The sequence below is a fragment of the Lipophrys pholis genome, assembly GCF_963383615.2.
Source record: "Lipophrys pholis genome assembly, chromosome: 10".
In the NCBI taxonomy this organism is placed as follows: Eukaryota; Metazoa; Chordata; class Actinopteri; order Blenniiformes; family Blenniidae; genus Lipophrys; species Lipophrys pholis.
The window spans coordinates 3448566-3472000 of NC_137640.1; the positions used below are offsets into that span (position 1 = coordinate 3448566).

At 44.8% G+C, this 23435-nt stretch overlaps 3 protein-coding genes across 9 annotated transcripts; 2 read left to right on the plus strand and 1 right to left on the minus strand.

The window, feature by feature from the left end:
- Positions 1-1349: 1349 nt before the first annotated feature.
- LOC308115578 (MARVEL domain-containing protein 3) lies at positions 1350-7635 on the minus strand. Of its 2 annotated transcripts, XM_080473147.1 has the most exons (5): positions 7312-7635; positions 7177-7238; positions 6370-6460; positions 4528-4646; positions 1350-3863 (listed from the first exon to the last, which is right to left on the minus strand). In XM_080473147.1, exons 3-5 carry the CDS (start codon positions 6456-6458, stop codon positions 3208-3210), a joined length of 864 nt encoding a protein of 287 aa, XP_080329273.1. In that variant the 5' UTR covers positions 6459-6460; positions 7177-7238; positions 7312-7635; the 3' UTR covers positions 1350-3207. The 2 variants fall into 2 exon arrangements, with proteins under 2 accessions (XP_080329273.1, XP_080329274.1); XM_080473148.1 differs by lacking the exon at positions 7177-7238 and having other exon boundaries at positions 7312-7425.
- On the plus strand, positions 7076-12263 carry cUnh8orf82 (chromosome Un C8orf82 homolog). 5 transcript variants are annotated; one of them, XR_013935698.1, is made up of 6 exons: positions 8207-8451; positions 8548-8596; positions 9408-9946; positions 10220-10359; positions 11340-11938; positions 12135-12263. XR_013935698.1 is itself a non-coding variant. In XM_080473149.1 (3 exons), exons 1-3 carry the CDS (start codon positions 8293-8295, stop codon positions 9884-9886), a joined length of 687 nt encoding a protein of 228 aa, XP_080329275.1. In that variant the 5' UTR covers positions 7076-8292; the 3' UTR covers positions 9887-10096. The 5 variants fall into 5 exon arrangements, 1 of the variants encoding a protein (XP_080329275.1); XR_013935699.1 differs by having other exon boundaries at positions 10140-10359; positions 12135-12227; XR_013935701.1 differs by having other exon boundaries at positions 11340-12227.
- Positions 12264-12779: 516 nt separating this feature from the next.
- On the plus strand, positions 12780-22897 carry naprt (nicotinate phosphoribosyltransferase). Of its 2 annotated transcripts, XM_080473146.1 has the most exons (13): positions 12799-13209; positions 15860-16070; positions 16279-16409; positions 16809-16924; positions 17877-18073; positions 18317-18457; positions 18564-18648; positions 18716-18796; positions 19728-19830; positions 20222-20385; positions 21303-21410; positions 21498-21592; positions 22808-22897. In XM_080473146.1, exons 1-12 carry the CDS (start codon positions 12957-12959, stop codon positions 21579-21581), a joined length of 1674 nt encoding a protein of 557 aa, XP_080329272.1. In that variant the 5' UTR covers positions 12799-12956; the 3' UTR covers positions 21582-21592; positions 22808-22897. The 2 variants fall into 2 exon arrangements, with proteins under 2 accessions (XP_080329271.1, XP_080329272.1); XM_080473145.1 differs by lacking the exon at positions 22808-22897 and having other exon boundaries at positions 12780-13209; positions 21498-22549.
- Positions 22898-23435: the final 538 nt, after the last annotated feature.

The window sequence follows — 23435 nt, forward strand, 5'->3', positions numbered from 1 at the left end:
GTGTAGTGAAGTAAAAGTGAAAGTCGCAATAAATATAAAAACTCAAGTAAAGTACAGATACTCCAAAAAAAACTACTTAAGTACTGTAACAAAGTATTTTTACTTTGTTCCTTTACACCACTGGTTCCCAGTGCACGCTGGCCTCCGGCAGGGCTCTCCTTTGTCACCGGTTCTGTTCATAACTTTAATGGACAGAATTCGTAGGCACAGCCAGGGGCCGGAGGGGGTCCGGTTTGGGGACCACGGGATCTCGTCTCTGCTCTTTGCGGATGATGTGGTTCTGTTGGCTTCATCAAACCCGGACCTTCGGCGTGCACTGGCGCGGCTTGCAGCAGAGTGCGAAGCAACTGGGACGAGGATCAGCGCCTCTAAATCCGAGGCCGTGGTTCTCGCCCGGAAAAAGGTGGCTAGTCCCCTTCAGGTCGGTGCAGAGCACTGGTCCTCACAAGGACTAGTGCTGTCAATCGATTAAAAAAAAAACTAAACTAAATAATTGCACAATTTTCTGTAAGTAATTGCAAGTAATTGCATTGTTTTTCTACTGAAGCTTGTGATGGATATTGATTCAGGGAAAACCACAGAATTAATGTCGACTCAACAAACACTATATTAGACTAAATTTAAATTCAAAGACTATCTTTATAATGTCCTTTTAGCTTTGTGTGAATGCTGTTTCTCTCCAAGGTAAGCAAAATAATAAAAACATAAATTAATAAACATCTAACATAAGTCTTGGTTTTGTTAGAGTGCAGGTCCACCACTTTGAGAATTTGAATATTTCTAGAAACAAAGTTGTAAACTTATTACATGAACAAAGTGGCAATGATATACTGTAATATCCACACACACACACACACACACACACACACACACACACACACACACACACACACACACACACACACAGAGTATAGAGGCAGGGAACGTGAGAAAAAGGAGAAATTAATATTTTACTTGCAAGTCTTTCCTCCAGTTTTAGCAGTTTGGTGGCTGTTGGTCAGCCAACATGGCAACCTGCTGTTTTGCTGCAGAATTACTTTGTCGTTAAATTCGACTTTTCAAAGTAAAGCTAATGATTCTCACTTTCTTAATCAGCCATCAGGGAACTTTTAAAGTGAAACTTTCTGCCTTAATATTATTCCACTCGGTATTGTGCTGCTCTGGAGTCACGGTGCTGAGCCCAGAGACGCTGCACATGCTGCTGCTCACGTGAAGAAGTTAAAAAAAAAAAAAAACGGAAGTAAAAAAATTGTTAATTATGTAATTTTTTTTTAACGAATTAAACATTTCAAATCAATTAATTAAATTAACGCGTTATTTTTGACAGAACTAATAACACAAGACAAGTTCAAGAATGAATCACAATGTGTGTTTAATTTGAAGTTAAAGAATGATATAAAAACATTAAATACATGAAAACTTGCTGAAAACATTTCGTCACGTCCATAGAGCCAGTATGAGACTGATATAGAGCAAAATCACGTGTGTCTACAGATTTGTATGCGTCTCATAATTTGTCCCTCCTCCTTTGCTGTCCTGCCCTAAAGACTCGTTCCCTTCACGCAGGTATTTTGCCCTCAGTGCAGACTTGCAGGCTTACACTTGCCTTTGGGTCAAAACAAAAATGTCAAACTACTGAGCAAAATCCACCGGAGTGAGAGGTTTGTCTGAGACGGATGTGAAGACGGAGACGTTTACAGGCCCACGACTCATTTTGCAACTATAAGAGAGCCATAAACCAGCCGCTCACACAGAATTACAGATATTATCCACAGGAAAATCACTAACCGAGTCATACCTAGACCTGAGGAAAGCCATTTTTTTGCTGATCTTCATACTGTTGCCTGCTGGTCTGAATAAGTTCACATGACCTGAAGAGCAACAGTGACACCTGAGGGACATTTAAAGGGCAGCAAGTCACATTAAGAAAGATAGAATGTGTACAAGATACAGTAAAACTAAAAGTGAGACCACGAAATGGGCATATAGTCAAAAAAAAAAAAAGCCGACTGATCTAATTACCAATGTGTGGACAAGTTCTAGTGATAAAAACGTATTGATCTCCAGGAGAATCTGCTCTCAGCACATGTAAACAAACACAAAAGGCAGCACTTAGTCTTCACTTGTTACGGGGATTATAAGACTATTTGAAACCATTTGTATTTTGTCACTTAAAACAACGGCAGCCAAGGTTTTAGTCGTGATCGTCGAGTCTTAGTTCATGTGCAGGAATGAGAAATGGATTTCTCACTACATGGAGCGGCACTGGGAAGACTTGTTTTTAAATTTCAGCTCATTTGGAAAAAAAGGAAAAAACGAATCGGTCACATATTTGATGGATCTTAACATTGTGTAACTGTAAGTGTTTTCATTTGAGTTACTCTCTCAGATATTAATGAACGACGGCTCATATACTTAAAAAAATAAAATAAAAGCTTGAAAGTCCAGGAGGCTGTGTGTTAATTACTTCGATCTGCCAAACAGCAAAGTTCTCAAAACACTTTAGTTATAAAAGCAAAAACACGTTTTCACGCATTTCTTTTTGTGTCGAGACTTGTATTTGTGAGTGTGTGTGTGTTGTTTTATGGCGTGCCAACAAGAACATGTAAATGACAGTCGTCACCAAGATGCTCATTCTTTTCAAAAGGAGACTTTTTTTTCTTTCCTGCTGTGACTCCAGGTATATGTTACCCTCTGTAAAGACTGGCAGGCTCACGCTGGTCAGGCCTGCCGGTCGGCACTGTGTCGCCCTCGAAAAGCCCAGTGATTACAGGCCTAACGTCACAGTTGATGTTAGTTTGAAAAAAAAAAAAAAAAGAGTGAGCCTGTGAGTCTAAAACCAGGGTTTTAAAAGGAATTTTCCGCCACAGCAGGAAAGAGAACACCCACTTGAATGAAGAAAGTTGAGTATAAAGTGAGGACCCAGACATTTACAGGTCCTCGTGAGCGCATGAAGGTCTTAGTAGGGACACACTGAACATATTACACAACTGTGATACACGAACTCAAGCACACACCAACATCTCATGACAGACATTCTCAGTTCCCCTCCTTTTCCTCGTCTCCATGCAGTGAACAGTGTTTGTGTCCAGGAAGCAGGAAGAAACTTTACCGTGATCCGAACGCTCGCGAGTTACGATCTGATCAGCAGACCTGAACCTGCCGCTCAGCTGAAGGCGAATGCACGCCGAGCTCCAACCTCCTCCCTCACACGGCGGTGGTCTCGGCCCTCAGAGGAGTCCTGTTCGGCTGGCCTCTCTGCTGCCTCTCCGCCTCCCGCCTCTTCCGCTCCTGCAGGTAGCGCCGGACCCCCCGGATGGTCTGCACCGTGAGCACTGCGCCGACGGCGTACAGGACGGCGGTGATGAGCCCGAACAGAGCCACGGCGGCGTCCGCCCCGCTCACGTCGCAGCTCATCCACGTGTAGCCGTTGCGCGCGTAGATCCTCTCACGGCGCTGGCACACGTCCGTGGCGTTGATCCCGATGATGAAGTGCAGGTAGAGGCCGACGGCCACCACGTACAACGGCGCCCCCACCGCCTGGAACAGCAGCGCGCCGAACAGCAGCTTGCGTGACAGCAGGTGGGCGGGCTTGTTGGCGGCGATGACGAAGAGCAGCGAGACCACGCCCAGGACCAGGCTGAAGGGGATGCCGCCGTAGACGCTGGGCGCCCTCATCTGGCTGTACTGCATGTCCAGCTCCCGCACCTGCTGCAGCTCCGTGCCCTGCAGGTTGAAGTTGGTGTTGAGGTTGAAGCCGCCCACGGCGGCCGCCGACGACAAGCCCGAGGAGACCATCTGACCGGCGACCACGCAGATGAGGACCAGGGCGTTGGTCAGCACGGCGCAGATCAGGACGATGCCTGGCGAGCAGAGAAAAGGGAAACACGCTAGAGCGATGGCAGCAGAACTTCTAACACGATTCGGTGAAACGGCGGCGACAGGCGAGGCGATCGCACACCAAAGGTAGCAACCTCGTCTTGCCCAAGGACACGTCAGCACGTGGCACTGACTTTCACAGCTATACGCTGACGACACACAGCTAAATTACATATATATATAATAGCTATATATCTATATATATATATATATATAGATATATAGCTATTAAGGTAATATTAGCTTTTTCTCATTCTTTTTCATACATTTAGGTATTATGATGTTTTCACTTTACTCAATGTTTTTGTATTAGGACTCTCTCATTCATTTACTTATCTTTAATATGCATGTACAATGGCAGGACGTCGGTTTCGCGCCGTTTTTAACCTGTAAAGCACTATAATATAAATAAAATCCGAGTTGATTTGACTTAATCATCGTTTGGGCAATCAGCTCTGGTGACATGTTATTAGCCCATTAACTCGAATACCAAGTAATCCACCTCCCGCCTTCTTCACGGGACTCTGTTCAAACGTTGAAAGTGCAGCCGGTACATTCCAGAAACCAGTTTGTCCAGTATTCACAGGAGGAGGAACAATCGAAGCGCACTGAAACCACAAAACTGTTCTCGCTGCGGTCCCGGCCTACCTCTCCTCGAGCACATGTGGGTGCATTTGGATTCTTGGTGCTCCACCCGGGGGGCGTCCCGCGTGTGTTTGGGAGGAGGGTCGGCTTCTCGGGGCTGGTATGGAGGTCGGGAGGATGACCTGGAGCAGAGAAATAATAATGGACATGGTTATGGCATAAAAACTGCTACTCCAGCATATTTTATAGGACAACATGGCCACTCGCTACGGAATGTAAACAACATTAGACTCATACTGTAATAAAGTAGGGGGGATAGGTGGATACGTTGGTTGGTGGGTAAGTGAAGCCTCAATAAGGCGCACTACATCATTAAGGACAATACACACCATGGACACGGTCTATTTCCACCGCTGCCATCAGGCAGACGATACTGAGCATTAAGAAGAAGAGGATTTAAAAACAATACAGAAGAACACGTGTGATGTGAAATATGTTTTAAAAGGGATCAGTGCAATGACAGAATACAAGTTATCGGTGTGTGCTTGTGTTTTCCTACGTTTGTCAAGGCTTATAGGAGATTTTATAGGGTTTGTTATGGTTTTTATGTATAATGTAAAGTGTATTTTTTTTGTGCTTTTACTGGATTTACAGATCAGATGACACTTACATTTTATTGTACTTGTTCCAATGACAAAACGATATTCTGTTCTCTTCTGACCAATAAACTTGGTTAGTTATGATGGGTAAGTGGAATCGGTAGGTCGGGTAGGTGGGGCGGGCTAGAGAGGAAAGCATGATGGTTAAGTAGGTGGGTTGGATTCAGTAGGTCAGTGGGTAGGTGGGATAGGTTGGTGACATGAGTAGATGAGTGAGGTGTGGCGAGTCGGTAGGTAGGTAAGTGGGACGTACATCTAAGTGCGTAGATATGTGGAGTCGGTAGACAGATGTGATGGGTTGGTGGGCCAGGAGACGGTGGGTAGTTGGGGCGGATGGGTGATGTGGGTAGGTTAGGTAGCAATATGGGTGGGAGGTAGGTAGGTAAGTAGGTAGGTGGGTTCAGATAGTAGGATTGTGGACCGACAGGTAAGGCGTTAGGTAGGTGATATTAATAGGGTGGATAGCTAGGTAGGTAGCATGGGTGGGTAGGTGGGGTCTGTAGCAATGTAGTGATTTTAATCATACGTAAATGGGGTAGATAAGTGTGGTGGGTTGGTCGACCAGGAGTAGGTGGGGTAGATAGGTGGCGTCAGTGGTTAGGAAGCAATATAGGTGGGTTCAGTAGGTCGATGAGTAGGTGGGGTTAACAGTTAGTTGAGGTAGGTCAGTAAACAGGAGGGTGAGGTAGAAGAGTATGATGCCAGGTAGGTAGGTAGGTAGGTAGGTAGGTAGGTAGGTAGGTAGGTAGGTAGGTAGGTAGGTAGGTAGGTAGGGTCTGTAGCAACGCAATGGGTTTGGTAGGTCAGTGAGATGGGAACGTAGTTATGGGTAAATGGGGTAGATACTTGTGATGGATTGGTAGGCGAGTAGTCGGGTCGTTGAGGCAGATAAAAGGCGTGGGTAGGTGAGGTGGTAATAAAGGTGGGTTCAATAGGTGGATGGGTAGGTGGGGTTAATAGTTACTTCAGGTAGGTCAGTAAACAAGAGGGTGAGGTAGGTAGGTTGGTTGGTGGGGTCGGAAGCAACATAGGCAGGCTCAGTAGGGAGGAAGGTGGATGGATGGGTAAGTAGTTAGGTAGGTGGCATAAAGAGGGTTTGGTCGGTCACTGAGGTAGTTATGTAGGGTTGGGAGGTGGTACAGATAGATGGGTATATGTAAGGTAAGTAGAGTGAGTGATCTAGCTTTTGTTCCAATATTTTAAGGTCGTCTAAAAAAAATAAAAAAGTATAATAAAGTGGGTCCACCTGTCAGGCGATGAACGGTCATCATGTGGCCGCCGATGGTCTCCGTTTTTGTCCCGGTATTCCCGGTGTGAGCGGGGTGGACGGCTCATACCTGCCCACCAAAGGGAAAACTTTTACATTCGAGCGACAAACATTTTACGATGTGCTTTTAAAACGTATACAAGTTATATAAACAGCATCTTTATATAATTGACGTGATCAGATCACGTGAACAGGTCAAAATCTTGTTTTTCCTAAAGTGGGAGCAAATCAAACATGCAACAGTGTTTTGGTTTCCCTGTTTTTCTAAAACTCCACTGTAACTGGGGTTTTTTCAGAAATCATCTTTTGTGGAGACTCGTAGGTGTGTTCATGTGTAAATGCAAGGCCCAAACGCAGAGAAATATCACAGTTTTTGTAAATACCCGGGTACATGTAAATGTGGCCTGAACCCATAACCCTTAATAATAATAATAATAATACACCCTCCACCTTAAAATGTGCAATAATTGTCCTTTGACACTTTACTGCACCGTACCATTCATACATCCATGCCGCTACCTGTGTATATATTTATTTGTTTTTACTTTTTATATTAGGTTGACTTGTGATGCCCACCATGACTGTTATGCTGCTACTGTCAGATTGTCACCAGTTTCCTTGTATTCCATGTACATCTTAAAGGAAGTCGGTCACCACTTAACAGGGACACCAGTTAACCCGAAACACCTGATACACGCGATAACATCAGGCGGTAAAACGACTTAAATCGCGGTCATAATCGAGAATAAACTTTCTAAACGAAGAGGAAAAAGGTTTAATGAGAACCTTGGGGAGGCGTCTTCGACTTCACGAAACGACAAGAGGCTGTTTTATGGCCTCAAACGCGACTGTAACCAGAAAGAAAAGTAAACAAACAAACAAACAAACACAACAAAGTGTTTTATTCGGAGCGGGACTCACTGTGAGGTCGACGGAAACTCTCTGAATCCGACTGTCTGGACTCATTCCTGGACGTTTGCTCCTCTGCCAGAGTCCAGCAGGTGGTAAAAAGAAGAAACCAGCTCCGCCCTACCTGGAGGTGAAGAAGGCGGAAGACGCGGCGGCAGGTGTCCGGGGAGGCGCCGCCTCCGCCGGGGCGACGAGAGGCTGGTGGCCGGAGCTCAGGTCGTCAGAGGCGGCAGTGAATCGGCCGCTTTGTCCGCCCGAAGGACCCGAAGAGGCTCTTCTGCTCAGGGCTTCATGTGATTTATGTGCTTCTTTTGTCTCCCTCTCTGGATGTCTACTGCTGGACCCGCACACGAGTTCACATTCTGCAGCGTGGAGGCCGATTAAAACACTATTTATGACCCATCAGTGCATATTTCCAGAGTCACGGAGTTATGAATGGGTGGATTATCTGTGTACCAAACATGAGGTCATCTGTGTGTCTGTTGTTTCTTCTTTGTTTGTGCTTGCTTTGTGTTTATTTTAAATGTGTTTGCGTGAATGTCTTTCTTTTTGTGGACATGTCTGGTGTCTTCATAGTTTAGAACTTGGACAAAGTCACAAGCCAACATTGATATTCATTGAAAAAAATGTTTCCTCCAGATAAAACAATTAACGTTTTCATATGGACTTTCTTTATTCTTCTCATAGTTGCTTGGGTCTGGAACAAGTTCTATACACTTTTTACTGCATATTATACTTTAAAAATGTACTTGTGGCCAATAAAGGTCTTGACATGTCTACTCGAAACACTCGCATTTGCCCGGTTCAATATGGCGGCGACGTTGACGTACGGATCAGTTTTGGAATGTATCCAGTAGGGGGCGGCAGAGAGATGGTGCGTCTCTTAAACAGTTTCCGGGTCGCTCTTACGCCACTGTAAACACTAACATGAGGACACCGAGTGTGTAACAGTCAACCTCAGCTCCCTGGTTGTTATTCCGACTCTCCGCGGTCATGTTGCTCCTCCGGCCTCACAGCCTGGGAGCTGTGGCCGCTCTGCGCTGCCTGCGCGCCGGCTGCACCGCTCCCAGAACCTCCGCTACATACACCCAGGGCCAGAGCCCGGAGCCCCGCATCCGAGAGTACTTCTACTACCTCGACCACCAGGGACAGGTGAGCAAACACGAGGACAACACCGCAAAGACAACAAACTCATCGATACTGACGCCGTGTACTTATTTTTAAACTATTATTTTATTTTATTTTCAGCTTTTTCTTGATGACACCAAAGTGAAAAACTTCGTCACGTGCTTCAAAGGTAAACACGTGAACTAAATACACATTTATCACCATTAAAGCAGTTGGAAGTGAAAATATTCTAGGTCATTAAAGCAGCTGTTAAACTCAAATATCTCAATTTTCAGACACGTAAATATATTTCTGAATTTCTACCTCGATGACACTTGCACTACAAAAAAGAACCTCGTACTTAATCAGAATAGAAATACTTTATTCATCCCAAAGAGAAATTCTTTGCGTTGTTGCTCCACACAGAATAAGCTGAATCAAAAAAATATACTATCAATACAACAGAGTAAAAGTTGAATAAATAATATTGAGGTATTAATATATACAGGGATAAGCTGTGACTGGACTCCCACAACGTTTGGAGTATAAAATAGTCCAAAATGTCTTTGTTGGCTGAAGCTTTCAGAGTTTCACACCATGAACCGCCCTTCCTCCTCCAAACTGTACATTGGTACGAGGCAGTCAGACAAGTACCGCTCTCCAGGGAAATACTACAGAGAACCCGTCTCCACTGTTCTAGAGTCCAGTTTGGGTTAGCTGGACACCTGAGACTCATTTTCTCACGAATGTCTGTAGAAATAGTCTTCATGCCAACGTGATTGATTTTATACGCCTGTGTCCGCAGAACACAACGTATAAATCATATTAGTGTATATATTTATTATAAATCCTATCATTACTGCAGTACTCAAGAACTCCATAAGGGCTTCACATTCTCTACTAGAAACACATCTTTCATTCACATTTCAGTTTTCGTTCTTTTTCTTTCGATGTTTTAGAAGTTGGTGGCGAGACTCTCACCTCTTTCTTCTTTTGGACAGACAAACCTTTCCTGGTTTTCTTCTTCAGCCGCCTGCGCATGAATCAGAGCGGCCGCTACGAGGAGGACTTCCCCTTCCTGTCCCCGTGCGGCAGAGAGAGGAACTTCCTGCGCTGCGACGACCGGCCGGTGGTCTTCACCCACCTGCTGCCGGGGGCCGCCGGAGACCCGGAGCTGCTGTCGTACTGCGGCGGCGCCGAGAGGCTCGCCGTCCCGTTCGCGCCGGACAAGCTGTACATGCACCCCGACAGCGGGCGGCTTTACCACCCCTGCCACGAGCGGTATGGAGGCGCGGGGCTGGTCCGGTCGGCGCTGGCCATCGAGCTCAGCCCGTTCTTTGTCTACGGGTCGGAGCAGGGCCAGGCGGGTCAGCCCACACACTTTGTGTGGAGCGGACGAGATCACACGCTGACCAATGAGCTGGCAGGAAGCTTCGCCCCGGCGGGGGACGGCGGCGGGCAGCAGGAGGAGCCGGGATAATGTCGGTTTCTACAGAACTAAAGCCTCACGGTTTAATGGATTCTTACCGGACCCTGATAGGTTTGTCTTTTTCCACTTAATGTGTAACGAGGCCCGACTGAACTCCACGGAAAACGAGTGACATTGCGAAGTAACATTAGTTTTCCTTGTATCGGGGCCATAATGTTGTAATTATTATGTAAAAAGTGACATAAAAGTAATAGAAGTGTGTGTTTTGGGGAGTACTTGATGTTTCTGTGACTCTCCATCTCAGGCTCCGTTCACGCAGCAGGTCTTGATGCTCAATTCCGATTTTTTTTTTTGCGTGATTATTTCAAACGGGACCTCTATCAGACTGACGTGTGAACGTGATCGGACCCGGCGGTTTCGGCCCCCAGAGCGCAGAAGACGCTGTTGACAGCAGTAAATATGGATGCTGTGCCGGTCAGCACCAGGGTTGCCAGATGTGACTCACAGTTTCCAGCCCAAACAAGGTAAAACACAAACACTTCAATAAAAAGCAACACGTGTAGGAATCATGTTAAAACACTAAAACTATTATATATGTTATAAAGGACACACCATAAACACACAAATGCACAAAATAAATTTAAAAGAGAAGAGAGTTTGGCTTTGGGGGATACTGCCATATCTGGCAACACAGGTCAGCGTGTAGATCCATTTTCAAGTGGTTTGTTAAATATGAGCCGATAAAGACAAAGTGATGAGGCGAAGGAGAATGAGGAAAAAAGAGAGCACAGCTTTTATTCTGGCGGAGCCGCTTCCTCCGGTGCTTCTCCATGACGTCAGTCACACGTCAATGACGACGCAGTCGACGTTAGTTTTGAGCTTAAATTCAAATATGAAGACTTTTTTTTCCTCATCGTTTCCTGTTGCCTTCACTTCCAAATGAATACTTACATCATCTGCATGGCATCGAAAACAAATGAAAGCGTGGAAAGTTTCGTTTGCGTTTTGATGGTCCGTTAACAAAACAACGGCAGTCTGAAAACGGCTCCCAAGGCGGAACTTTTTGAAAACGACGTCACAGTAAACGTTTCTTCTGCACACGCTCAGTAGACGGACAACCAGAAGAATGTTTCCTCCAGAGTGTCAGGACTCCCAGTCCTTTTTCTCCTGGGACTTGGTTTTATTTTGACAGTCCATATTAATGACAATCCAACTTGGTTGCCTGTTCACTAAATGTCTGTGTACGAACTTTGTTAATGTTTAGAGCGCGTGTGTGTGTGTGTGTGTGTGTGTGTGTGTGTGTGTGTGTGTGTGTGTGTGTGTGTGTGTGTGTGTGTGTGTGTGTGTGTGTGTGTGTGTGTGTGTGTGTGTGTGTGTGTGTGTGTGTGTGTGTGTGTGTGTGTGTGTGTGGTTTCATCACAAAAACAAACAGCACCCACTTATGGCCTGTCTAAAGAACTACAACGTTTTCATGCTTTTCTTATTCACTCGTTCATTATGAAAGACCCAAATCATAGCAGGCGAAGGGAAAAGAGAGTCGGTCCATTGATGGATCCCTGTGGCACACCACCACAAGAAGGAGTCAGGTGACGTATAATCGCCTCTAAAGTTTCTCCTCCACACACGAGAGCCGATATGATTCAGATTCGTGGGAAACCAGGATGGATCCATCGACTCAAAAGTACAAAAATCCAGTTGGATTAACAAACGAACTTGATGGAAACGCGTGGGGAGAAATTTTCACTTTAACATAATAAAGAGGAACGAGAGTCTCGAGGTCTGGTTTGACTTTGCAGGAAGGAGTTGAGACGGCACAGTGAAGACTGAAGGAGTGGAACAACGGGGTCTTCTTAGAGAGGCAGGGTACATGTTTCACTTTCTATCCTAAGAACGAGGCGGGAAGAGGATTGCTGGGAGGCGGGGAGCGACAAAGCCCGTTTCCAGCATCGTGGCCGGACTTCTTCACGGTCAAGCAGCGATTTATGGCCGAGAGAGTCAACAACGTGGTCGGGACAGTTCCACACGACAGAAGAGTTTAACTCGGTATTTTCCATCACAAGCCAACTTTGACCCTCCTGCACCCATCGTGGAGATGAAACTGAGGTGAAGTGGTGTACAATTTGTCTTATCTTTACTTTTTTTTTAACCTTTATTTATACAGGTAATGTTGTTCAGTCTCGCGTTCAAGAGAGACACAAACATAATGTCATAAAAGAACAAGGATATTTATCAGTGATATGATGTTTGCAACATTTCTCTCCTAATGTTTCACGATCACTTCACTTTTATCACCGAACAGATCGGATCAGAACTCGAACGTCCGTTTCTTGTGCAGTTGAAGGACTTTTAAAGCACTTTGTTGATGTAAATCGAGTTTGTGACGTTGACATTTAAAAAAAAAAAATAATAAAAAATCGGATTTGCAACCAAAAAAGAATAGAAACAATTTACTGATCTCAGAGGGGAATTCTTTGCTCCACACAGAATTGATAGAATATGATAAGATAATATGAGTTATAGAGTCTTATAATATTAATATGAATAACAATAATTGCCACAGGAAGGAAGAATGTCACGTGATTCTAATATTGCCTGCTGATTAAATGTCATTAAAATATGTTTACATATGCTTTGTAACTGAATTTTAATGAATCTCAATTATTAATATGATTATTATATTGTGAGCTGCTGTACACGGGGATGAATGAAGTATCTATCGATCTGCTCAAGGGCATTCTACATGTGGAGATGGGGCGATGGGGAATTCAACCTGCAACCTTCCGAGCCACATCCGCCTTACCTACTTCTTTGCTGGAAACCTTTTTTTTTTTTACCTCAATAAGATTTTAATGTGGGTCGGCTAAATATAAAGCTTTTATTTTGTGTTTTTTTTTTTTTTTTTTAGACAAAGTGAAAATGACTTTGTCCTCGGGACTATTTGCAGAGTGACACCTGACACTGACGGTATGTGCGTGAGGCTGCGGTGGTTGTGGACAGTGGAGGAGGCTCCAGCCTGCAGGGAGCAGGGAGCGGGGCCGCCCCCATCTACCCCCCCCCCCCACCCCCAGCCCCAACCTCCCGGCTCGGTTGCTCTCAGTCCGCCCGCCGCCGCCGCAGCAACATGGCAGCGCCCTCCAGCAGCAGCACGCGCCTCCGCTTCATGGAGCGCTCGGTCCGGGAGCGGGCCCCACCGCTGCTAACCGACCTCTACCAGTTCACCATGGCATACGCGTACTGGCGGGCCGGCCGGCACCGGGAGCCCGCCGTGTTCGAGCTCTTCTTCAGGGACGCGCCGTTCGGCGGCGGCTTCTCGCTGTTCGCCGGGCTGACGGACTGCCTGCTCTTCCTGCGCCACTTTCACTTCACGGAGGAAGGTGAGGGGACCAGCCAGGGCTCTGATTACTGTCATTACCCTTAAAAAGTTTATTAAAACCCGATATTTAACTCGTGACGGGCGCACTTGTAGCTGCGGGAGTGACTTTACGCACCTCCAAACTTTTTACGCGCAAACAGCTGATTGCGCAATCCCGGGTACGCGCGACCCCCCGTGGGGCTTTTCGGTGGGGAAAGCGGAGGGGGTTGGGGTGGGGGGACTTTGACGTGTCGCTCTGAACTTTAACCCACAATAATAATCTGTAATCTGTTGTGTGCTGCCGCGATCAGCGCGTGAAGCAACATGACGCACAGCTGGTAAATAAAGCGAAGTGACGCGCTGGTTCAGAAAGAAAAACATCAACACGCCTTCAAACTGTCATCGACACAATTACTCTCATAAGTACTGCCAGATACCTCAATTCTGGACCTGTGGCGCTCCGTAGTGTGAGAGCAACCAGCCAGAGCTTCATCCAGAGTTTGTCCAATAACTATCAACAACTTGCACTATATTGCCAAAGGTATTTGCTCACCTGCCTTCACGCGCATATGAACTTGAGCGACATCCCGTTGTCAAACCAAAGGATTTAATATCTATATCTATATATTCTATATATAATATGTTTGTCCTCCCTTTGTAGCTATATAACACCTTCAACTCTTCCAGTAAGGCTTTCAGAAGAAATTTGGTTAAAGATGTTTGACTTTGGAGCTTTTTCAGTCACATTAGGACCGATGCACTGAACTGATGGGAGCTCTCATTATAGGCAGCTCGTCTGTGGCTGAAATCAAATAAAAATAGTAATTAAAAAAAAAAGATCTCACTTCCTTAAACTGCTCGAATTTCACTAACTCAATTAATCCTGGCATTTAGCTGAATAAAAGTATATTGCCAAAGTTATTTGCTCGCCTGTCTTAACACACATATGAGCTTGAGCGACGCCCTGTTCTTAAATCATAGTATTTAATATGTCTGTCCCTCCTCTGCAACTGTAACATCTTGGACTCTTCTCGGAAGGCTTTCCACAATGTTTAGGAGTGTTTTCGGTTGATTTTGGACCATTTGTGCGCTCAGACGCTGATGTGGGAGAATTAAGGCTCGGTCTCTAATTCATGCCAGAGTTTTCTGTCAGGTTGAGGTCTGGACTCTGTGCAGGACGGTCCAGCTGCATCATCCAGGTCTTCATGGACCTGCTGTGTGCTCTGGTGAGCAGTCACGTTGGAGCAGGAGGGGGTTCATCTCCAAACTGTTCCCAGAGAGTTGGGAGGTTGAAATTATGCAAAATGTCTTTCAGACTTTCTTTCCCCATAACCTCTCCTCCAAACTTTACTCTTTACAGTCAGACGAGCATTATTCTCTTGGCGGCCTCCAAACCCAGATTCATCCATCAGATTGGAAACAGAGTACTGTGATTGGTCCCTCCAGGGAACTCGTGAGCTTCACGCCACTGCATCATCCGACCCTTTGCTTTGCTCTTGGTGACGTGAGTCTTGGCTGCAGCTGCTCGGCCGTGGAAACCCTCCATGAAGCTCTGCCCTCAGTTCTGGAGCTCATCTGACATGAAGTCTGGAGCTGTTGACTCTGCAGAAGGTTGACCACCTCTGACAGTTGATTTTGAGGAAAATCAACCAGTAGGACTTATTACACCCTGTCATTGCACAACGCTGGAATTCACCGAGCTCCTGAGAGCGACTCAGTCTTTTCACTAAAATTTCTTTATTTACTCGGTGGTAAATAACCCGACCTGAATTCCATGATTTGGATAGTATGAGCAAATACCTTTGGCGATATAGTGTATAAGAACAGTGATAGAGCTACGTTGTGAATCGTAAACTCATAGAAAGGAGCTTTATTTACTCCGTGGAACAGCTACGCGTTCGCAGTATGCAATAAATGTAAAGACAAAATGCGGAGTCGGGGTAAAAAGAATATCGGTGAACACACATCAAACCTACATGTTTGCCTTTCGTTACCTCAGGGGTGTATATAAACTATTAAAAATAAAAAAAATCTGTTCAGCATCGGTTGTGAGAAGCAGGAAGTTATCGGTGAGGGAAAAAAAGTTATTGTGCATCTCTAATCTCCTTTAATGTGCTGTTCCTTAATCTTGGTGTTTTACTGTAATGTTGAATGATAGCGTCTGATTATTATTATTATTATTATTATTATTATTGTATATATGTTTTTATAATTTATTATTACTATTGTTGTTATTGTTATTATTTAATTAATTAAATATTAATAACTCATAATGGTAAACTTGACATTTTCATTAGTGCTTTTTTATCTAATATCATACAGCCCGTGTGTGTGTGTGTGTGTGTGTGATATTTTTGCCAGAACAACCTGCAACAGAAATCCATTTCCGATCTTAAATACTTGATTAATTGAATAGAAATGAGTTCAGAGACGGAAGCAGGAAGCTTCAGACCTCCTCCTCTGGCGATGCCGGTGACTTTGGACCGAACACGTTTGTGTTCATCCTGCTCACTGCGGGATTAGATTAGCTGCATGCAGAGTTATTAGATTTTGCGTGTGGACATGTGAGGACCCGGGACTCGTGTTGTTCTAAGATCTCAGGATGAACACGTGACGCCCCTCAGAAACTCGCCCGGCCGTTTAACGGTGTTGTGTCCCCCCCCGGAATCCAGATGTGGACTTCCTGCGCTCCGTCATGCCTCCGCACACCGACCCGGCCTTCTTCCAGTTCCTGCAGAGCCTCGACTGCTCCGGCGTGACGCTGCGCTCCGTCCCAGAGGGCAGCGTGGTCTTCGCCCGGGTGCCTCTGATGGAGGTGGCTGGTCCGCTGGCTGTGGTTCAGCTGCTGGAGACAAGCTTACTGTGTCTGGTCAACTACGCCAGGTGAACACACACACACACACACACACACACACACACACACACACACACACACACACACACACACACACACACACACACACACACACACACACACACACACACACACACACACACACACACACACACACACACACACACACACACACACACACACACACACACACACACGCACACCCACAGGCTGATGCTCCTCCTGCTCCGCCCTCAGCCTGGTTTGCAGTAACGCTGCTCGTTTCCGCCTGGCGGCCGGCCCCAGGAGGAAGCTGCTGGAGATGGGCCTCCGCAGGGCTCAGGGACCAGACGGGGGGCTGAGCGCCTCGCGGTACACGCACATCGGAGGTGAGGACGACGCTCAACACGTACAGCTTTAGAATCTACCGGCATGTCTTGTCTCGGCGTGTCCCAGCAGACCTTGAAGGTTCCAAGGCCGCGGGTACAAGACGAGTTTTCAAGTCAGAATGAAATCTTCTGTTGTGTTTCGGGTGTCTCCGATTACACTGAAAACACAACTGTTATAAAGTGGCTCCCAAGGTGGAACTTTTTGAAAACGCTCTGACTCTTTCTAAGTGTAAATCGGGGGCGGGACTTTCTGGAAAGCTGTTACTGTGCATGTGCACTTCAGCTGTACTGACTAGTTGTTATTATCCAACAATCTGCACGAGAATAAATGAACAAGGAGAAGAAGGGAGGTGGTTTCTATAAATTCCTCCATCTGACTCTGGAATCTGCTCTTTCCAGGGTTTGACCTCACCAGTAACGTTCAGGCTGGCTTCCTGTTTGGGATCCCCGTCGCCGGGACCATGGCACACTCCTACGTCACCTCCTTCTCCTCTCTGGAGGAGGTGTGGCCACAGGTGAGCACGTGTCTCCCATTATTGTCCCGCAACTGTAATTAATCATGCGAAGGCAACAAAATGGTTTTCAAGCCCCCCCGTGCACCGACGCCAGGATCACAGTTGACTTCATATATTTACATATTTCCAGTAAAAACTGGTCGCTGTAGTCAGTCGTATAAAAATGTCCTCTAATCGCAAAGGGTCCATTTGTCCAAGAATTTTATTTTTTTATTAACTACATTCAGACATGTGGCATGTCAAACATTCTGTGCAATCACACACCTAACCTATATCCAAATCCACACATATCCACAAATATATACCCCTTTTGATGGTAATAAAGAAATGAATTATAGCTTATTAAAATATAGTTAGATAAAATATTTAATCTATGTTTAAGTATACCCACACATACTTATACACACACACACACACGCACACACATACCTCATTTATCTAATTAACATGCCTGGAGGTAGAATGAAGTAAACTTTTCAATTCCTACCCCTACTCCAATATTCAATAGTTATGTTTTATATTTATCTTTCTGTATTAAGAATATGTATTATATATGTAAATACAGCAGTAAGAATGTTATTTAATATAGTAGACTATTCTTATATATCTTTAATGCAGACTCTTAGTCCATATAAAAACATTAAAAAACAAACAAACATGTAAAAACAGTGAAGATGGACGGCAACAATAAAACACAATATTAAGACCCATATAAACCTGTGTGTGTGTGTGTGTGTGTGTGTGTGTGTGTGTGTGTGTGTGTGTGTGTGTGTGTGTGTGTGTGTGTGTGTGTGTGTGTGTGTGTGTGTGTGTGTGTGTGTGTGTGTGTGTGTGTGTGTGTGTGTGTGTGTGTGTGTGTGTGTGTGTGTGTGTGTGTGTGTGTGCGTGTGTGCGTGCGTGTGCGCTTGTGCGCTTGTGCCTGAATGTGACTTATTTTCTTTGTGTCTCTCAGACTCTGGTGGCTCTAAACGGGGACGGCGATCCAGTGGACGTCATCTCTCTGACCAAAGGCTGGCTGAGGCGCCTGTGCGAGCTCCTGGGAGCCGAACCCGGGAAGATCCGAGAGGGCGAGCTGGCAGCGTTCCTGTCCTACGCCATCGCCTACCCTCAGAACTTCCTTCCTGTGATTGACAGCTACAGCGTCGGCTGGTAACTCCCCATTGTCTTCAACACGATAGTATTAAAACTCTGGTACTTGCAGAAATGAGAAAGTCAAAATAGAAATGAAAAAGGCTGGAACTCAGACTTGGTCTTTCTATCCTCACCTGATCGATCTTTAACTTTGCATATCTTACATTAAGCCCCGTTTACATGAAATCGGTGCTCAGAGCCACCAAAAACACAACTTTATCTTAGTAAATCCTATATTGTATATATTGTGTGTGTTTCCAGCAGTGGACTGTTGAACTTCTGCGCCGTGGCTCTGACGCTGTGCGAGCTGGGCTACAGGCCTACAGGAGTGCGTCTGGACAGCGGCGACCTCTGCAGGCAGTCGCTGGAAGTGCGTCGCGTCTTCACACTTTGCCGCGAGCAGTGAGTGAGGCGTTGTCCTGTGTTTCGTCGGAGCGTGTGCGTGCGGCGGTACGTTCCCTCGGGCGCCTTGTAAAAACACACATCTTAACCCTCCGCCTCTCGGCAGCTTCTCCGTTCCCGCGTTCGATTCCCTCGTCATCGTCGGGACCAACAACATCTCGGAGCAAAGCATGGCGGAGCTCAACAGGAAGGTGAAGGCGGCGGTTGGCTCTGGTCGGCGGCCCCGACTCTTCGTCCCTCATGGTCTTTGTGTTTCAGGAGAACGAGATCAACACGGTGGGTGTGGGAACACACCTGGTCACGTGTACCAAGCAGCCGTCTCTGGGCTGCGTGTACAAGGTAACGAAAACAAACACAACAACAACAACAACACATCCTCACTCATCTTCTCCCGTCAGAGTAAATCGGTCACACTTCATACACGTGACAGGTTTCAGGCAGATCGTCACAAATTCAAAGTGCAGCAGAGTAAAATTGCACAAAAAAGATGGATGAGGAAACTTTAACTAGGAGTGTGTGGAGGAAAAAACGTAATAAATAACTATCTAAATAACTATTTTATTAGAAAATATAAAATAGGTGTTGAAAAACAGATAAATCAGATTTTAGATAACTAGCATCCATTATTCTGCTCCTCTGAGTAGTGAGACTTTGTAGTAGTAGTAGTAGTAGTAGTCTTTTATTTCGAATTTGTACAATGCAAAAAAAATAAATAAAAAGAAAGTAATATACTGTACATACAATTCGAAAAGGAGTAGGTTGAAGTAAAACTTATGTTTCCTACCCCTTTATACATTTTCAGTCTTTTGTTTCTTTTACAGTTTTACAAATGATTCAATTTGCAATCAGAACTTACATGAGCATAAAATATTTCTGCTTCTTTTAAGTCTCTACAGTTTATACAAATATACAGTTTTTGTCGTCAGTTTCCACATATACATTATTTATACATATATTATCTACATTACACACAATACATTTTATATAGTTTTCATTTTTTCAAAACACAAAATATCAACTTTCATTTACACCACAAACAGTGTAAATGCCCGAAACAGAAAATCCAAACTTAAATGAGATTTTTAAAAAGGCTCAAATTTACTTACATATTTAATTCGTTACCAAAATATCTTACTTCCTTTATGTCAGATGTTGATGATTTTAAGTGAAACGGGTTTGCAATCATTCTGATTCATATTTTCCAAATTGAAAAGTAATCAGGAATATGTACATAGTGACCTTCAGTCTGTAATCTGTACGTAATCACTAGCTTGTGGAGGTGAGAGGAAGACCCAGGATGAAGATCAGCGAAGACCCAGAGAAAAGCACAGTTCCTGGGAGGAAATCGGTCTACCGTCTGCTGGACAGCGAAGGTGAGACATGAGGACAATAGAGCGGGAAGCAGCCGGTGAAGGTACTCCCCCCTACAGGTCAACAGTGGTAGTACCCCGTTCACTTCACATCGGTCGGCTCCCTGGAAACAACCCAAATTACCAACGCATTTTATTGTCAAGCATATTTAATGATGTTAACGCTGAGCTTTCAATAGCCAACGCTATGAGACCGTTAAATAGGTTGGGGTGTCACACAGCCAGTCCTCAAATGCCTCCAAACATTCATACTTCACCTTAAATCTCTGGAAGTCTTCGCTCTGTTTGAGTTTCTAATGTCGGGCAGAAATTATCTTTATGACAGAAGAAAAAAAAAACCCCGTCTGAAATGTCTAAAATCAGTGTCTGATTCCCACTCGTCGTTTCTCCACAGGCCATCCTTTCCTTGACCTGGTGAGCCTGGCGGCGGAGCCTCCCCCGCAGGCCGGACTCCCACTCAGCTGCTTCCCTGTGGGCTGCGCCGCCGCCGCCGCCGCCACCTCAGTGACTGCCGCTCAGGTCGTCTGTCTGCGTCAGGAGGTGTTCGCCAACGGCCAGGTGAGGGCGCTCTACTGACAGGGCTGGGAATAGTTCACTGTCACCCTAAATGGTAGCCTTGGCTGTTGTTGTTGTCATGGTCACCATTTCACTCAGCTCCTGTTTACCTTCGGATTAGCCTCATTACCTTCGCCAACGGAAGTGGGGCGAGAAGGTTATGTGTTTGGCTGCGTGTGTTTATTGATTGATTGATTGGGGTTAGCTTTTGCCACAACAGTCACCATTTCTATAAACTCCTGCTGTCCTGAGGAGAATCACATTTCCTGAACAAACTCATGAGGCTTCACGAACCACTTTCCATATTTTCTGACTCCACCAGATGGCGCTCTTGGTTTGAAGATGGAGGCTGAAGGCCTGGCACTCCAGCGTTTTCAAACATTTGTTGAACAGACAGCGCCAACTAGTGGCTCCAGAAAATAAAGAAAGTGGTTCATCCCCTTTTCACAGTGGATTTTAAAAACCCGACCAAAATCTGTAGCTGTCCTGGCGCCATTTAACCGCCTTTCCATTAAAGTACCGTCCAATTTGTTTGTCTTGTTTTAACATCAGCTGCTGGTGGCAGAAGTCACCAGTTAACAGGGGCACCAGTGAAACCAAAACACCGGACTGTGATGCACGATCATAACAATCCACATTTTGTAATACTATTAATAAGCATATAAAAATGTTTGCTATTTAATTTATTATCCACATCATGGGGGGGGGGGGGGGGCAATTACTTGTGCACGACGGTGGAAAAGCTCTGATGACCATGACGGCCCACGCCGCCGTTGCACTATATTGTAATGGAAAACGACCGAGGACGAGTCGAGTAGGGCTGAGTAGGTCCTACTGAAAAAAGCGCCATACGTAATCGTTAGTAACTCCGCCGCCGCCGCAGTGTTTGCCTTCACGATTGCGTCCCCCTGGTGTCGCAGGTCACCCAGCCTCTGGACAGCACGGTGGAGACCAGAGCGACGGTGCAGAGCTCCATACAGACCCTACACGAGCGACACAAGAGGCTGCAGGAGCCCGAGTCCTACACAGTGAGTCCAGTCTGAGCTGGAACGGAGTTCAGCGCCGCACGACCCGACTCCACCCAACCTGTCGCCTTCCCCCCCCCCCCCCACCAGGTGGCGCTGTCAGAAAGCCTCCACAAGCTGGTCACCGAGATCCAAAGAGGCAGCGGCGGCAGCAGCTTCCTCCTGGCAAACTGAAGATGATCCTGGTGGGTGTTTGTTCTTCCTCAAGTGCCTCATTCAGACCCCGAACACAGGAGACTGTCTTACTGCCAAGAGGGGAAATAAAACAAACAAACAAACTAGGTACTTTAACTTCCCCTCAGCAATTAACAATTCCAGAAAACTTATCTAATTTAAAGTTTATACTAATGAAACCTGAACGCACACACTGATAATACACAGAGAACTACATGGCTCGAGTTATTAATCTATTGGTTTGTTCATTTCCCAACACTGAGAAGTGATTATATTTTCCTGTAGGCCGTACAAATTAACTATTAATTAAATTAAACTTTTTGATGAGTTGACAACTTCTAAAATGTCAATAAATGGTTCGAAAAAAATTCAATTGTGTGAAAGTCACCTTCAAAGTGAACTCAACTGTGAATTTATTAGCATGAATATCTAAACCTGTCGAGGGGTTAAAAACAGTCAAATAACAACAAATTTAGGAAATAACCGTTTTTATTTTTTTTTATCCAATAATCTGTACCAAATACAGTTTCTTGTACGTAACTTGTTGGGTAATCAAGTAGTTGTATAATCTGTCAAGGCCTGAGACGGATTATTAAAAAAGACATCTAAATAAATATATTTCAGTTAAAAACTGTTAATAGGCTTTAACAAAACAAACATCAACGAGTCAGAGAACGGCAGCCACACTGCTAAACACTTTAACTTTATCCACATTTCAAGGATAAAATTTGGAACCTTTGCTTCAAAAATCCACTTTATTCTTTTTTTTGTTGCTTTATTTTTTAAATATATTCACCCTCATTGTCTTGCTTTGTTCATTAGATGAAAACAAGGGAAGTTTAAAACTCAGTAAGCATCGAGACCAACTCTTTTCACTTCAAATCCGCCGTGTTGGTCAGCAGCAAAAAAAAAAAAAAAAAAGTTTAAAAATGCTTTTTTTAAAAAAAAAATTTTTATTCAGAAATCGTTGAGCTGATGAGGAGTTGCACAGGGTCCAGAAAAACTAAAAAAATGTTGGGACTTTTTTTTTGTTATGAATGAAAGAGACTTGTATTTGTGGAGTTTTTCATCTGTACCTCAAACATGTGAACCTTGCATGAAAACATTGTTACCTCAAATGTTGGAGACTTAAAATAAAATGGACCTTTTAAAAATGTTCAGGAAAACTTTGATGTGTTTTTGTGCTTTTTTTTTTTTTTTGATTGTTCATATTATCACGTTGATAGTTTTAGTTTGTGGGAGGAGTTTCCTCGGATGCTGATTGGTTCGCCTGCTGACCGGCGGCGGCGGCGGAGGGAACAGCACATGCACCAGAGTACATGTGGAGCTGATTAGGTACGGAGAGGCCGTGATATCATTCATGACCGTCCTCGTCTCCCCGAGGCCGATCTGCCAGCACTTTCACATATTAACGATACTCCGTTACAAACACCAACGACGGAGAGCAAAAAACCTTCCAAACCTTAAAAGTGCTTGATAACCTGGATGTTAACTGAAATTACATCACTGAGGCCCTATCCACGTGAGGCAAATGAGATTTTATTTCTCCACTCTGGTACCAGTTAAAAAAAAAAAGAAAGAAAGTTTTCGGGATGAAAATAAACGCTGTACTACTTGTATCGGTACTCGGTATCGGCAAGTAGCTAAAGGTTAGTACTTGTACTCGTCCTTTAAGAAAATGGCATTGGTGCATCCATAATAAATGTGTCATCAGATTGATAATGGTAATGTTTTACCATCACTTTACTGCTCAAAGTAGTGTTGCTACAGTTATGCGTTTATATTTCTACATACTGAAACCATAATTCACCTTCATCCTCATTGTTTTGACTTTTCTTTGTGCCAACATGAGTG

Excerpts from the sequence above, each read along its gene's own strand:
- LOC308115578 (XM_080473147.1), bottom strand. The coding sequence starts at position 6,458 with ATGAGCCGTCCACCCCGCTCACACCGGGAATACCGGGACAAAAACGGA. Across the intron at positions 4,647-6,369 it reads GACCGTTCATCGCCTGACAG|GTCATCCTCCCGACCTCCAT; the intron begins GTGGACCCACTT and ends TCTCTGCTCCAG. Across the intron at positions 3,864-4,527 it reads CCACATGTGCTCGAGGAGAG|GCATCGTCCTGATCTGCGCC; the intron begins GTAGGCCGGGAC and ends TCTGCTCGCCAG.
- naprt (XM_080473145.1), top strand. The coding sequence starts at position 12,957 with ATGGCAGCGCCCTCCAGCAGCAGCACGCGCCTCCGCTTCATGGAGCGC. Across the intron at positions 13,210-15,859 it reads CTTTCACTTCACGGAGGAAG|ATGTGGACTTCCTGCGCTCC; the intron begins GTGAGGGGACCA and ends CCCGGAATCCAG. Across the intron at positions 20,386-21,302 it reads AGGTGTTCGCCAACGGCCAG|GTCACCCAGCCTCTGGACAG; the intron begins GTGAGGGCGCTC and ends CTGGTGTCGCAG.
- cUnh8orf82 (XM_080473149.1), top strand. The coding sequence starts at position 8,293 with ATGTTGCTCCTCCGGCCTCACAGCCTGGGAGCTGTGGCCGCTCTGCGC. Across the intron at positions 8,452-8,547 it reads ACCTCGACCACCAGGGACAG|CTTTTTCTTGATGACACCAA; the intron begins GTGAGCAAACAC and ends TTTTATTTTCAG. Across the intron at positions 8,597-9,407 it reads CTTCGTCACGTGCTTCAAAG|ACAAACCTTTCCTGGTTTTC; the intron begins GTAAACACGTGA and ends TCTTTTGGACAG.